We start from the raw sequence: 14,501 nt of genomic DNA on the forward strand, positions 1-14,501 counted from the left end.
ATAACAACAGTTTGTAAAAAATATGGTAAAATAGTGTGGTCGTAGCATTACTCTTGCCACAGTTCAATTTTCTTTTCTTTTTTAATCCTCCAATTTCGGCAATTTAATAGCCACAATTCTTTTCTTCTTCTTTTTTTGGCAATAGCATTGCCAAAATTCATTTTTCTCTCTCTCATATCCATCACATCATTTCTCTCTCCTCTCTCTACTTTTTCTCAGAATTTCAGCAATGGTGTTGCCGCAATTCGCTTCTTTCCTCGTTTCCTCAAATAAGTTTTCCTCGTTTCCTCAAATAAGTTTGAACAGTACTCATATCACAAATAAACTTCATTTTTTACTATTCAGCCAAAAGATTCATTTGATGTGGGTTGTAGAACATAATGATTTTGGTGAATTTTATGGATAAAGATTGGTTTTTTAGGTTGAAATGAAGGGCTTTTCTCTTAAGAATTTCATGGTCTTTAGATTGATTTAAGTGATGTGAGACAGTAATTTGGCAGTGTTTCAATAGGAATGGTAGCTGGATAGGAAGCCAGAGTGGAAAAGTTTTAGTAGGAATAAATGATGCCCTTTGTTTTTTATGGTTCTATTTATAGACAAATATTATGACTAGGAGCTTAGAGGACTTTGTTTTAAAATGCTAAGATGTAATGGTAAATTCTAAGAGGTCTTTGTTTTGCTAGAAATATCTACATCATAAGTTGCTTTCATTTTCTCCTTTTTTTTTTTTCTTTTTTTTTTCCACTAACTCAATCTGTTCTAGCGCATAGGTTACTTTCTTTTGTAATTATCGGTTTTTTTTTTTTTTCTTGAAATATATTTGGGAGCTATCTTAAAAAAGACGGATACTTCATTTAAGATGCCTTCTTTTGTAATTATCATTTTTTTCCCCTTGGAATATGTATGGGCTAGCATACTAGCAGCACATGTTTCTGAAAACCACTTCTTTTATTTGCTAATTTTTACATTGTAACTTGGATAAAATTTCCTAGAAACTCAATCACAAGTAGAGGAATAGTAAAAATATAACAACAATATATGTTTCCCTTTTTTTTTTATCATTTTTTTTCTTCTCTTTTTCTGTAAACCGGTTAATTATTTGGCCAAAATGTGACCCTTATGTACTTCTCTATCCAATTGATCATGGTCCTTGTCATTTTTCTTCACTTCCTGCTTCATCTTCCACCCATTCATCTGTAATTGAAGATTGCTGATAGCAACGGAAAGCCACATACAACATGAACACTGCAACACAGTTGTTCAACAAAATGTAGCAACCAATGTCAGAACTTTGCTAATAGCCATGAAAATCCTAAATTACTGACAATTATGAAGGTGTTCTCACCTTCCCAAATGCGTGCAACAGCTGATGAGAGGTTCAAAATGAGAAAAACAGTGGCAGCGGCCACAGCTTTCTTGTGAGAGCAGGAGTCCCAGATGTCATGGAAACGCCCTAGCCAAAATCTTGCTGCAATTCAATATTAGGAACTTTGTTAATTTCTCTATGTGGGAAACCAATTCTTGAAAGTCAATTAATTTAACATGAACAGGAATTGAGTCCATTTACAATAAAAGTTCATTTGTGATAAAAGTACAAGAAATGATTAGAAATAACAATTTTCCTCATTATATTTATGCTCCTAATTAAATGGCAAAAAGACTAAAGAGATTATGCCCACGAATAGGTTTCTCAATGCAAAACACAAAGTATCCACTTTCCTTACTAACTAGTTGTTATAGCAAAAGAGTAAAACTAATTTTCAGAACACAAAATGAACTGACTAATTTTACAAAACAAACACATCACCTTATATATTCAAATTCCACCAAGGATACATGAAAACTATATTTTTTGCACAATCCATTAAACAAAGATTCGATAAAAAAAATAAAATAAACATCAAGGAACATACATCAAGGAACGGGGAGTTTTGAAAAACAATGGAAACATAGTAAAATTGAAATAATGACGCAACAAATATAATAAATTTCACAATTGATTAAGGTAGTCGATTGTGATTAATGTAACATTATTTTCATTAGGATCATCATTAAAATTATTTTTATTGCATATCAATCCTAACCAGTCACGAAATTTATGTGTAAATTGACTTATTCCCAAGGTTTTAGTCTTATGAGTTTTGGGTCATGGGGTCCTAATTTCCTACATCATAGTCAAGCGCACACAAAGTTGTTTGCTCACCCATGTGACGTTATGTATATTGTTTACATTCCACACTTGTGGAGAAAAATAGGGTATTGACCAGATTATAATCACAATAAAAGGTAGAAAATATAGCTTGATGAGTTATGGATCAGACTTTTGGAACAGAATTTGATAAAAGGGCTAATAAATTGAGGAATTTACCAATTGCAGTTAACTGTGCAGAGTACAATGAGCAGAGTTTTGGTACTGTGAAAACTCCCAAAAAACCTGAGGCAAGGAACAGAGCAGTGCGTCAGTAAAAACTAAAAAGTGCAAACACAATTATATGCCGACACTCCTTTTTTTTTTTTTTTTTTTTACCGACACTGCAATTTATTTTCAGCACAATCTATGTAAAAATAAACTAAAATCTCCCCAACTAAAAACAAAAATTGTAGATATCAAAATTTCTTATATCTTTTTAAAAATGGGTTTTACTAGTACATTAGTAAAACCATTTTAGAAAATTTTTTATGAAGAATGAAAAATTTCTCAATTTTTTATAATTTTTTTAATTTTTCATAAAATTTTTGTTAAAATAAATAATTAATATATGTCTTAATGAAATACATTAACCTTACTCTTAAAGAATTTACTATTCTACCGGTAATACTCATAAGTCATAAGTCATGTCTAGTCACTTTAACAGCTTTCTCAAAAAGAAAAAAAAAGTCACTTTAACCAATTATGAAACCACAAAAAAGAAAAAGAAGAAACCTACCCAATTTAACCACAGTCCAAATGGTTATGCAGCTGCCACACCTTGCCAAAACAAAGAGCAGTACTGCCAGCTGCCATTATCATAAGCAATTCCACAATTTGTCATCTTCTTCATATTCACACAAAGAAAGAAGAAGAATTTTTTTTTTTTTTTTTTTTTTTATAGCTTCATTAATGACCAAAGAAAAAAAAAGAATATTACCTTCATTGTAGTAGAAGGATCTCCAGAAAAAAGGGCTCTGAGTTTTAACAGCAACTCATTGACGTACGGAAGAAACAATCTTAGTAACCACATTGCTTCTTCTTCCCCTAGCACATAGTTTGAATCATTTATATCCATAGCTCCCCTAAATTCCATTCATTCAGAAAAATAAAAAGAGAGTCAGAAATAGACCAAACTGGTAACATCTTTGTCAGTTAATTGAGAAATGTTTTGAGGGAATACCTGAAGATGAGGGATCTATAGATGAAAATGGCAGCAAGATAAACAAGACCCAGATAGGAAATCACTGATACAAAGCTGAAGATACAATAAATAGACAGGTTTTAGTTCTGGGCTCTGCTCTGAACCAGAGGATTTTATAGCAAACACAGAGGATACATATAATTCAGACTAAAAATCAATTTTCTTTGTTGTGTATTTTCTAACCTGAGATTAACATCTTTTGTATAGGAAGATGAGAGTATCATAAATGATCCAATTAGCACTACAAGTGCTGATCTTGGGACTTCTTTCCACATTACCAAATCCACTGAAAAGTTTTAACATAGACAAATTAAATGCCAAAATTGAAAGATTTTTACTAGAGAATATTTACCATTGTACTTAATTCTAAAAATCAAACTTACCAAAACTTTGTAATTTGCTATGGGATTCATATGAACCTAGATCATAAAAGTACAAAACCCGTCAAAAATAAACAAAATTCAGTGTGAACAATTAAATGCAGATAAATTAAAGACACTTACTTGAGGTGGGTTTTGAGACATTTTGGTTTCTTGGAGTTGGTTTTGAGAGATTCTGGTATCTTGGAGTAGGTTTTGAGTAATTCTGGTTCCTTGAAATAGGTTTTGATAGACTTTGGTACGTAGTACAATGTTTCTCAAGTGGAGGAGTCTGTTTCACACTGACCGTAGGTTGTCTATTAACTTGATGAAGCTTTTTCTCTTCATTGACATTGACAATCTTCTTGGGTTCTGGAAGAGGCTGTTTCACACTGATTATAGGTTGTCTATTAACTTGATGAAGCTTTTTCTCTTCATTGACACTGACAATCTTCTTAGGTTCTTCTGGAACATTAATTTTCTTAACATCAATTTCAATTTCCTCAACCAATTCTTCTTCATCAGCATCATCAACATCATCATATTCATCTTCTCCATCAACAACATCAAGACCATCAACCTCCTTCTCTTCATTGTTCACCACCTCCACTTTTGGAATTGGAGCATAATTCACCACACTCCTATCTGTTATAACCTTTTCTTCACAAACACCAAACTCCTTGCAAGTTTCATCAGATCCAGCTTCAGCTTTAGCCTCAGCCTCAGCCTCTAGAGTTTCATCAACTGGGCTTTTCTCAGTTTCTGCAACAGACCCTTCATCAATTCCCTTCCCTGACTCCTCCACAACTTCACTCACCTCCGACTTTACCTTCCTCAACTCACTTGAGCTTGAACTAGTCTCAATTCCATTACCACTAACCAATTCTGATTTCACCTTCCTCAAAGGCCCAGACTTTTTCTCAGTTCCCTCACCAGATTCACCAGCTTTAACCCCCTTGACTAGTGAATGCTCAGATCTTGGCTTCCTCGTCGGAATTGGGCTCTTCTCACCAAGCTCCTTGCTTGACTCAGATCTCAATTTCCTAACACTCTGAACTGGGCTCTTCTTCATTCCCTCAGCAGAAACACTGAGTTCCTCAGATTTTCTTTTACTAACCTGAATTGGGCTTTTATCAAACCCCTCAAAGCTGCTCTCTGATTTCCAAGTCTTCCTCTTTCCACTACTTGCTACAACACCACCATTTGGACTTCTTTTTGGCTTTGTAATTGTCCCATTACTAGCAGTAGGAGTAGAGGCCCCACTTTCTTCATCAGGAGCGCTTTCTTCTCCATTGAACACCTTAATCCCACCTTTCACTTCATCTACCTTCATTCTGCTTTCCCACACAGACCCGGGCACCACACTTCTTCTTCTACCCACTTCCATTTCTTTGATTGCTTGCTTTGTACTCTCGCTTTCAATGATTACTGGAGCTGTGGGGCGGTGCTGTTTGGAAATCTAGAATATGCAAATACGTAGTATTATGGTATTACTTTTCTAAGTTCTGAGATGGAAGCCACTTTTACAAGGTAAATATTGTAGGGACCGTGACTGACTGTAAACTACACTGAAAAGTGAAACTTCAACACTTTAATTAATTAATTTATTAGCGTCTGTACATACATGTCTCATGATAACGTCATGTGATTCCCCTCAGGATTAAAAACTATGAGTTACATTTCCAGTCACATAAAATGAAAACTATTATGGTCCGTTTGGATTGAGGGGGAGGGAGGAGGAGTAGAGTAGAGTAGAGTAAATTTAGCACAAAATTAACTTATTTTTAGCCAACACTACTCTACTCCCCTCCACTCCCCCTCCTTCCCCCCTCCATCCAAACAGGCTATTAAGCTTTTAACATTTTCCTATGACTTATTTTATTGGGAAAAATATATTACACATACAGCAAAAAGACAATAAAAATGTGACTTTTTGATCACATAAAAAAAAAATGCCCTATTTTATTTGAACCAAATTTTAGGAAGCTTAAGATCATGTGGGGTTCCTGATTATTCACAACTTTCACTTCCATATTTTCCAAATACCAATTTTATTGGGTGAGAAAATGTTATTCATAGAATCACATGGGGGAGAAACAGTTATAAATTAAATCTGACCAAGAGCAGAGGTGTTTGAAGAAGTCCAAACTTGAAATAATTTTTATACGGTTTTCATTTTTTAAGGAAATTGAAGTAGAAATATAAGACATAGGATAAAATTGTGTAATTAAAAATTGTTTTTAGGAGAAAAGACAACTAATATCATGTGTATATATGCCTAAAAATATTAAATACAAGCAAAATTAGTATTAAAAAATGTTAACTAAAAAGAGAGATCATAAAGTATGACTTTATGTAGATAAAATATAAGACGAGAAAGATGCATCCGATTTTGATTAGTTTATCGAGAATTTTATTAGGAATTTCAAAATTTTAGAACTAAGTTTTTGTTGTTATTATTGTTATTGCTATTGAAACACATTCTCAGGTAATTATGTTACCAATGATCTCTTGATCTAATTTTTTGATTTCTCAAACTAGATTTTACAATAGAAAACATTTATTAATTTCGCTTTCTCCTAAGTAAAAGGCCAAAAGAGATAGAATCAAATAATTACATTTTCAATAACTCTTGAACTAGATAAACAGAGGCTAAAATAACCAGTTGTTAATAATAAGTAATATATATATTATATATATAATTAGTGGGACTGTATAAAAATTGGTAAAATTTTGTCAATTGAATGTATAGCACTTCTCTTTTCTATTTTCTTGACTCTGAAAAGGTAAAATATATTTTCAGAAATCAGAAAAAAATAATTTATTACATCAAAATATTTATTAAGTCGTGGTAGGCACGTATACTGTTGTAGATGTGGAAGAATAGTACTGACACTCACACTCACACTCACACTCACACCCACACACGGCCACATTGAGTCGCTAACACAGAACGTCTTGTGTGTCGTGCAAATCACGTGCCTTCAACGGTAAAAAATGTAATGTGGGGTCTGATATATTTAATAGGAGAATTATTAACATATATCCTTAGGCAGACATTAATCAACTATTTAAAAAAAAAAAGTTTATAAAAAAAAAATTAACAATTTTGACACTATTTTCAATTTTTTATAATTTTTTTTTAAAATAAATAATTAACGTGCAACTTAAACGCACATATTAACCACATTAACCAGACCCTTTTAATATTTCCCCACACTCACACAAAATGGCTTATGTGATTCTGTTCCCTTTCGATCCCAATAGACACTGATAAGAGTATGTAAATCCCAAGAAAGAAACTGACATCAATTCAATACATCACTCCACAAATTAGATTCTCTCAACTCTGTGTCTACTTATTACCACATTTCTTTTCTATCAAAGTCCACTGTGATGATGGACTCCACTTACCCAGTTACCCCCACCCCAGAAAAGGGAGTAGTTTCTTTTCTTTTCTTTTTTTCTTTTTTTGGTAAAAGAAAAGGGAATAGTTTCATTTCAACGAAGTGTTGCCAATGTAACCAAAAAAACCTAGTGTTTATAATATTTTGGGATTTACAAATTGCTTTGATTGTTTCAACTTAATGTTTTCTAGAGAATGATTTATTTTTTAAAAATTATTTCATTTTTTTATTTTTATATTTTGTAGCAACCTTAAATAGATTTAAAAACAATATCCTAACTTCATTTTATTTTATTTTATTGTGAGATAGAATTATTTTTCAAAAAAAAAATTTAGTGAAAAATTATCTTTATAAAATAAATTATACTTTTTATGTTGACTAAAGATAATTTTTATTTAACTTATTTTTTATAATGCCACTAAACACTAAAAAAAGCAAAAATTATTTTCACACAAAATTTTCCATTGAATCATACGGGGTGTGAATATGAAAGGGTTCTCAAAATATATTTCATTACTAATTAACCCTCCTATTTTAACTAAAATTTTTCTTTAATAGACACATTTAAATTTGCATTACATCAAACATTTGGTTTTAGTTAAACGACCAAAATAATCATCATTACTAATTCGGCCTTGATTTTTTCCCCCAAATTCATCTTCTAGTGTACCCCAATTTCTTTTCAAACCATTTCTTCTATAATGAAAGGGAAATTTTTTTTTTTGGAAACATAATGTAATGGAATTAAACAATTGAAGAACATCTAAAAATATTTACACTCACTTACATATGAACAACAAAAACAAAGCTCAAATGAAAACAGATCAAGAAATACTCCAATTTGGACAAAAACTTTCCTAACGTTTGAGTAGGTCATTTCAAAGGTCTGCTAGAGCAAATACTCTCTCCCTTTTTGAAGCAATTTTTTATTTTAAAAAAATCATTATTTTAAGTAAGTTTGGGTATATAGCTAATAAAAAAAACATAGAACATGAATTAGTTTGACAATGAAAAAATGCATTCATCAACTTAAAGATTATGATGAGTATATAACAACTTTAAATCAGCAAAGCAAAACTTCTCAAAAGTTTGAGATTTAGTCCTCTCATGGTGAAAAATGACAAAAGACAAATGCTTGTTTATTTAAAAGGAAAACAAGTAGGTAAACCACCATTTACTTTAGTAAACATACAGATTCTGTTATTTTTGTTGTCTTTTAACTTCAAGACAATCTGTACCCAATAACACCAATTCTACTTCTTCTTCTTTTTCCCCCAAGTACAATTCAATTTCTTTATCAAAAGAAAACGTAATCCTAATACAATACTTAAAATTAGCAGGACGAGTGTGTCGGTGGCCTTAAAACTTTGTTTGTCATTATTTCTGTTATGATTTGGGCCACATGGTGGAGCAAAAAAGCGGTGGGGTTTGTAATTGTTGTCTATCTTGTGGGATTCTAATTCTATCAGTAAGTCATACGCCAAACATTCCCCATTTGCCTTTTTGACATTTTGACAAAGTAAAGGTTTTCACTTCAGCCTTCTCAAACACTCCCAGAAAAAGTACACCAAGGTTTCAGCAATAGGACCAGTTAGCCTAACTTATATATATTATATTATTAGGTTACTTCATTAGTGGTGCGAAGTATATATTAAAGTGATCATCAAAAAAAAAGTATTTATTAAAGTTGATAAATCAGTTCAGTTTCACATTAACTGCATCACCTATTTTCTGTTGGTTTAATTAAATGTATATAGGTTGGGCACTGACATGTTAATTTATAGGCATAAGAATCATATTTATTTTTAGAATATGATGACAATTAATAAAAGTGAAGTACAAATACAATATCTCACTAACATGCATCACTGCTTGTTATTGTAGTTTTGGACCCACTATTCTTTCATTTTTCGAATTGACTATATGAAGGTGATTTAGACCATTTTATGAATGAAAATGAACACATTATTTTTAATAAAAAGTTGATCATCTTGGAAGCCCAAAGCAATGGTTGCATGGACGGAGCTAAATGTTGACTCTTTTTTGGGGGGGTGGGGGACAACTTTTTTTTTTTTTTTTTTTTAATTTTAGTATATTGACAAGTACAAACTTTACCAATTTTGTTTAATAAAATTCCATTTTTCCCCCTTAACAATGTCATCAATTCTTTTAAGAGTAATGTTATAACTATAAACTTTTTTACAAATTATTGAGGTAACAAATTCTTATTACTTCAAACACTTGCATCACTTTTTACTTACTAATAACAACTCACCACATTTGCAATTTGAAAATTTTTAATAGTTTTAGCATTTTTCACCTTTTAAAGGCCATAAAAAATTAATAGATTAAATCTAAAACAAAATATATACAATCCCAAAAAATTTAGTCCAATAACAAAAATTACCAATAATAAAGCTAAAAAAAAATTAAGCCCAATCTGACAATCAACCTATTTTACCCAAAACAAACAACATGACCCTGCAAAAAGTTTTAAATAAAAATACATAGTGGTTAAACAATATAATCAAAAGCCGGAGCCACAGCACACAGGAGCAACAGAACCGCCCCCCTAACTCCAAGTCCTAGCTTTGTCCTTGAATGCTTGGAAAGCTTGTTATTATTTTAGGAGTTAGGAGTTCTTTGTATTATCACTCTACAGCCTACTCCATATAGGTGCTTCTATATATGACAAATTGTAATTTTTATTTATTCCTTCTATTTTCTTTTAATTTTGGCTCCAGTTCACATATAACAGCATCACCCATTGTTTGTTGGTTTAATTAAATGTATATTTAGGTTGGGCACTGACAAATTTATAAACATAACAATCAAATTTATTTTTAGAACAGAACAATAGAGGTTAAATACAATATCTCACTTACATGTATGAGTATGACTGCTTATTATGGTACTTTTGGATCCACACTATCATTCATTTTTCGAACCCTTTTATGGGTGAAAATGAACACATTGTTTTTAGCAAGAAGTTGATCATCTTAGAAGCCCAACGCAAGGGTTAGGAGTTCTACTCAATTTGCCACACTTTAAATGAATTATACATATTACCTTATGTTCAATAATGAGAGTAATTTCATTTTTTATTCAATTTAATTCACAGCTTGAAACTTTAGAGGAGATTTGACCAAAATTTAGGAGTTCTTTGTATATAAACTATATCTCACTCTACAGCCTACTCCATAGGTGATTCTATTACAAGTGGTATATGTCAAATAGTAAATTTATTTATTCCTTTTCTTTTCTTTTAATATTAGCTCCTCTCTATCTCTCTCCACACATATAGCCTATAGGTTATTAGGTTTATACTTTATAATGTTTTTTTTCTTTCAATTTTATGTTTTATGAGTACAAGTGTACAACTACCTTTTAGGTGCTGTCGTTTGCATGTGTGACTAAAAAATGTATGGATGCCTTGGATATAGTGCTCTCAAAGATTCTTCAATACAAAAGTCATGGGAATAAGAACCTAAAACCAAAAGTGATCATCCTTAATGCTCTAATCATTCAACCCTACCAAACTCATCTTTGCTTACTCTAAAATCAGACACCCCAAAAGTAAAAAGAGTAAGAAAAAAAAAACTGCCCTACATAATCCCTTAAAACACAATTCTCTCTCTCTCTCTCTCTCTCTCTCTCTCTCTCTCTCTCTCTCTCTCTCTCTCTCTCTCTCTCTCTCTCGTTTTTCAGAGGAAAAGGGATTCCAATGTTTAACCCCACTAGCTGCCATTTCTTTTACTATAAGCTTTTGCAATGAACAATGCCTATGTTGCATGTACTAGATAGAGAGTATAGAGACTGTGCAGAAAGAGAACCAATTATGAGTGTATTACGTAAGGAACAATAAACCAAAAGAAAAAGGACGTGGAATGACTACTTGACAAAATTATGTATGAAGCTTATTATGGGGCGTTTATAATAATAGCATAGGCCTTCATATATTTTCACGACGTGGCTGTACTGGGGAGTGGGGACGTTAGATTAGATATATGTTTGACACAAGGATTTTTTTTTTTTTTAGGTATAACTTTCTAAAATTTTGAGGCCTCTTTTGTTCTTTTACCACGTGTTGTGTCTGGATGGACTCAAAACTTTGGACCTCAGGTTTAGAAAGTGAGTCGAGACCACTACTCGCTTTTGCACTCGTGAGTAGTAAAACTAAAAGCTAGTAGCGTGCTTGAAGGGCTCACACAATGAGTACTATTGTTTACAATTGATGATTAAAACAGGTACAAAATGAACTTGAAAAGGAAAGTAAATTAAACTAATGAATCGAATGGTTAGGAATTTTAGAGGGATGTGGTGAAGGAGAGAGAGAGATAGAGAGATAAGATTATACTTGTTCTACAACGCACAAAGGAAATCTTCTCTTAAATATGTTGTTTTATAAGAAGGAACTGATTTTAAGCAAGATAGCATAAATGAAACGAGCTAGTCAAGGGTAGGTAAATATTTATTTATGTATTTTCTTAGTCATGGCTTTATAGAGGTTTAAACTAAAGGAACATCTATAGTTTGTCTTTAGCTAGGTAGTAGAGATGGCTTTTGGTTGCTACATCTTTGAGGTGATGGCAATCTTGAGCTGTGGAATTAATGTGACATTGCAACAATTTGGTTTGAGATCAACTTTAAGTGATTGGGCTAGTTAAACCAGTCTAAGATGGTTGATTCCTTATGAAATTGCTAAATCAAATGAATTTTACGCTAATTAGAATGAATGATGGCAAACAAGTTTTTTTAGTAATGCCATCACAATTTTTACCATAACTTGTTTACATGGTAAGTAATGAGTGGTAAAATTGTAAACCCATCATTTTTATTTTACCACTTACAACTTGCCTCATGAGCAAGTTGTGATCTTAGTATTTTTAAATTTATTTTAATAGGTAAAAGTAATTAGGCCGTTACATGTTACATGAGACAAATATAGTGGATTATCAAAGCATATTTACCTAGGTTTATGGCTTGCATGCGAACTTGCTCATATGTTTATGGTTTTGCAAGTACTACAAGCTCACTTTGCAAAACCTCTCTATTAATTAACTTATGGATAAGCTAAAAAAATAGAGCTTTTTTTACTCTCCAAGCCATATTTCTTCAAGATTTTCCTTAATTTTAAAGGGGTTTGAGCCACATGCAATGTGAAAAAATAAATGAATTTAATAATATTTGAGCTTGAAAAAATGGGCTTTAATAATTTCACTTTTTTCTAAATATAAGTATACTTTAATGAACTTTAACTAACTAAACAAGCAAATACCAAATAGGCTTTTCGCAAAAAATTACAAGTAATTAAGGCACAGTAAACTAGTGTCCCGTTGCACTTTCATTTCTACTGTTCTACAACAGCTCTACTAGCATCTGAAAACGAAAATCATCATCAAAATTTTATTAAAAAAATTATCAGCAATCACCAATAATTATAAGCTTTTTATATTATTACTAATAACTAAACCATGACTCCGTGATCACATATTCGAGGCCAAAATACTAGACATGAAAGTAACAAATAATTGTTTTTATATGGGTAGATGAACATTGGTGACCAGAACTGGTCAGATTCGATATCTTAATTGATATTTTTCATTTGATTATGGGGATTTTGAAGAAAAGAGTTCGGTCCAGTACCAGAAGGACCTGAGTTATATGAAAAATAAAACATGGGGATTGCGTTAGATGTTGGCAAGTCATAGTACGAGTTTTATGGTTGGAATGCGGGTCCAATTTCTATATTCATGTATAAACAGAAAGAATATTGTCCTATCAAAAAAAGAAAGAATATTGTGACCAAACTATTTTTTCTAACGACTGTCCTAAAATATATGTTAAGAAATAATAAGTTCTCAACAAATAATTATAACATATACGGAGTAATAAATAATTTATATATGTATATATACACACACAAACACTTGGCAATAATTCATTGGTTTAAATGCATAATTTATTGTGATTATCTATACTTTTTTTGATGTGAGTGTATAATTTAACTTAAAAATTAAATAAAAAATATGACGACATTATTTAATGGAGCATGTGCTTTCTAGGTACTCCCACACACACTTTTTTGTCTAAAGAAATTATGCTACACTCGCTCAAATACATTATACGCATTTCTATACAATTTTTAATGGAGCATGTGCTTTCTAGGTACTCCCACACACACTTTTTTGTCTAAAGAAATTATGCTACACTTACTCAAACACATTATACGCATTTCTATACAATTTTTTCACCTACATATATTTCTATACATATTTTCTAACAATAAAACACGTTTTCGAACATGTGTACCAAACACCTTTTTAATGCGTAATAAATATGATGATTAGTACATATAAATGTGACGTTGCTCCAATTATTATTTCACTTAACAAGTTACGAAAATAGTATCATTTCTTTCTATTGAAATAGTATTTTTTTAGTTTCGTTTTTCATGGGGATGAAAGTAATTAATTTTTACAAAGTTGAGGGCCCATACCGGGTCATTTCGGCCATACCGGAGGAAATATCGGATTTCGGCCAGTAATTGCATATCGGACTGATTTTGGCTTCTGCTACTTCATCTTCATCTTCATCTTCTTCTCCTCTCTGTCCGTCTAACTCTCTCTCTCTCGGTTTTTCAAACCTCTAAATGATATTTAGCACGCCCAAGAAATAGACTTTACAGCTAGCATGTTTTAAACACCCTTCAAACGGATATTTAAACTGATAGTTGTTAGTGTTACTTTACAGCTAGCATGTTTTGACTTTTGTTTCCAAATGAGTTGAAATTTTAAAAGCCCCACGTGATGGCAGATTGGTTCTTATTTTTAATAAAATATAATATTAATTTGATTGTTATTATTTTTTTAATAAATGTATCTATTACTTTTTATTGGGCTTGGATTTAGAATTACATGTTAAGGGTATATCCAATAGTTTAGATAAAAGTAAAATAATCTTTATAAGAGAGAATAAGGTCAAAAAAATGGTTTTTAGTAGATTTTCTAAATTATGATTTTTTTTTTTTTTTTTGCTCATGAACAGTAGTAGCTCATCAAGTTTGATAGGCTAATGTACAATAGCAAAAGAATAAAACTAAATAAAAAATTAGCAAAGAAAGGAGTGGGGATGGGGTATGAGGATATGTGTGTTAAAAAATAAATAAATAATGAATGAAGAAATAATATTTAAATGAGATAAAGAAAAGAATAGAGAATTTATTGGAAGATGTATTGGAAAAAGTAAGTAGGTAAAGGGTAAATGTCACTTTTCACTGTCCAAACAGTACAAAAATATAGAGAAGCTGCTGGAGATACTCTAAGAATTGAGTCATTGACAAT

General features: G+C 31.5%; 1 protein-coding gene across 1 annotated transcript; it reads right to left on the bottom strand.

Annotated features, from left to right (window-relative positions):
- Positions 1 to 927: 927 nt before the first annotated feature.
- Positions 928 to 13,726, bottom strand: LOC126715614 (reticulon-like protein B21). Its single transcript, XM_050416310.1, has 10 exons — positions 13,658 to 13,726; positions 3,896 to 5,210; positions 3,776 to 3,811; positions 3,576 to 3,678; positions 3,372 to 3,446; positions 3,129 to 3,273; positions 2,928 to 2,997; positions 2,369 to 2,434; positions 1,346 to 1,468; positions 928 to 1,245 (listed from the first exon to the last, which is right to left on the bottom strand). Exons 1-10 carry the CDS (start codon positions 13,709 to 13,711, stop codon positions 1,154 to 1,156), a joined length of 2,079 nt encoding a protein of 692 aa, XP_050272267.1. The 5' UTR covers positions 13,712 to 13,726; the 3' UTR covers positions 928 to 1,153.
- Between the last annotated feature and the right edge of the window lie 775 nt (positions 13,727 to 14,501).

This window comes from Quercus robur, chromosome 2 (assembly GCF_932294415.1).
Source record: "Quercus robur chromosome 2, dhQueRobu3.1, whole genome shotgun sequence".
Taxonomy (NCBI): domain Eukaryota; kingdom Viridiplantae; phylum Streptophyta; class Magnoliopsida; order Fagales; family Fagaceae; genus Quercus; species Quercus robur.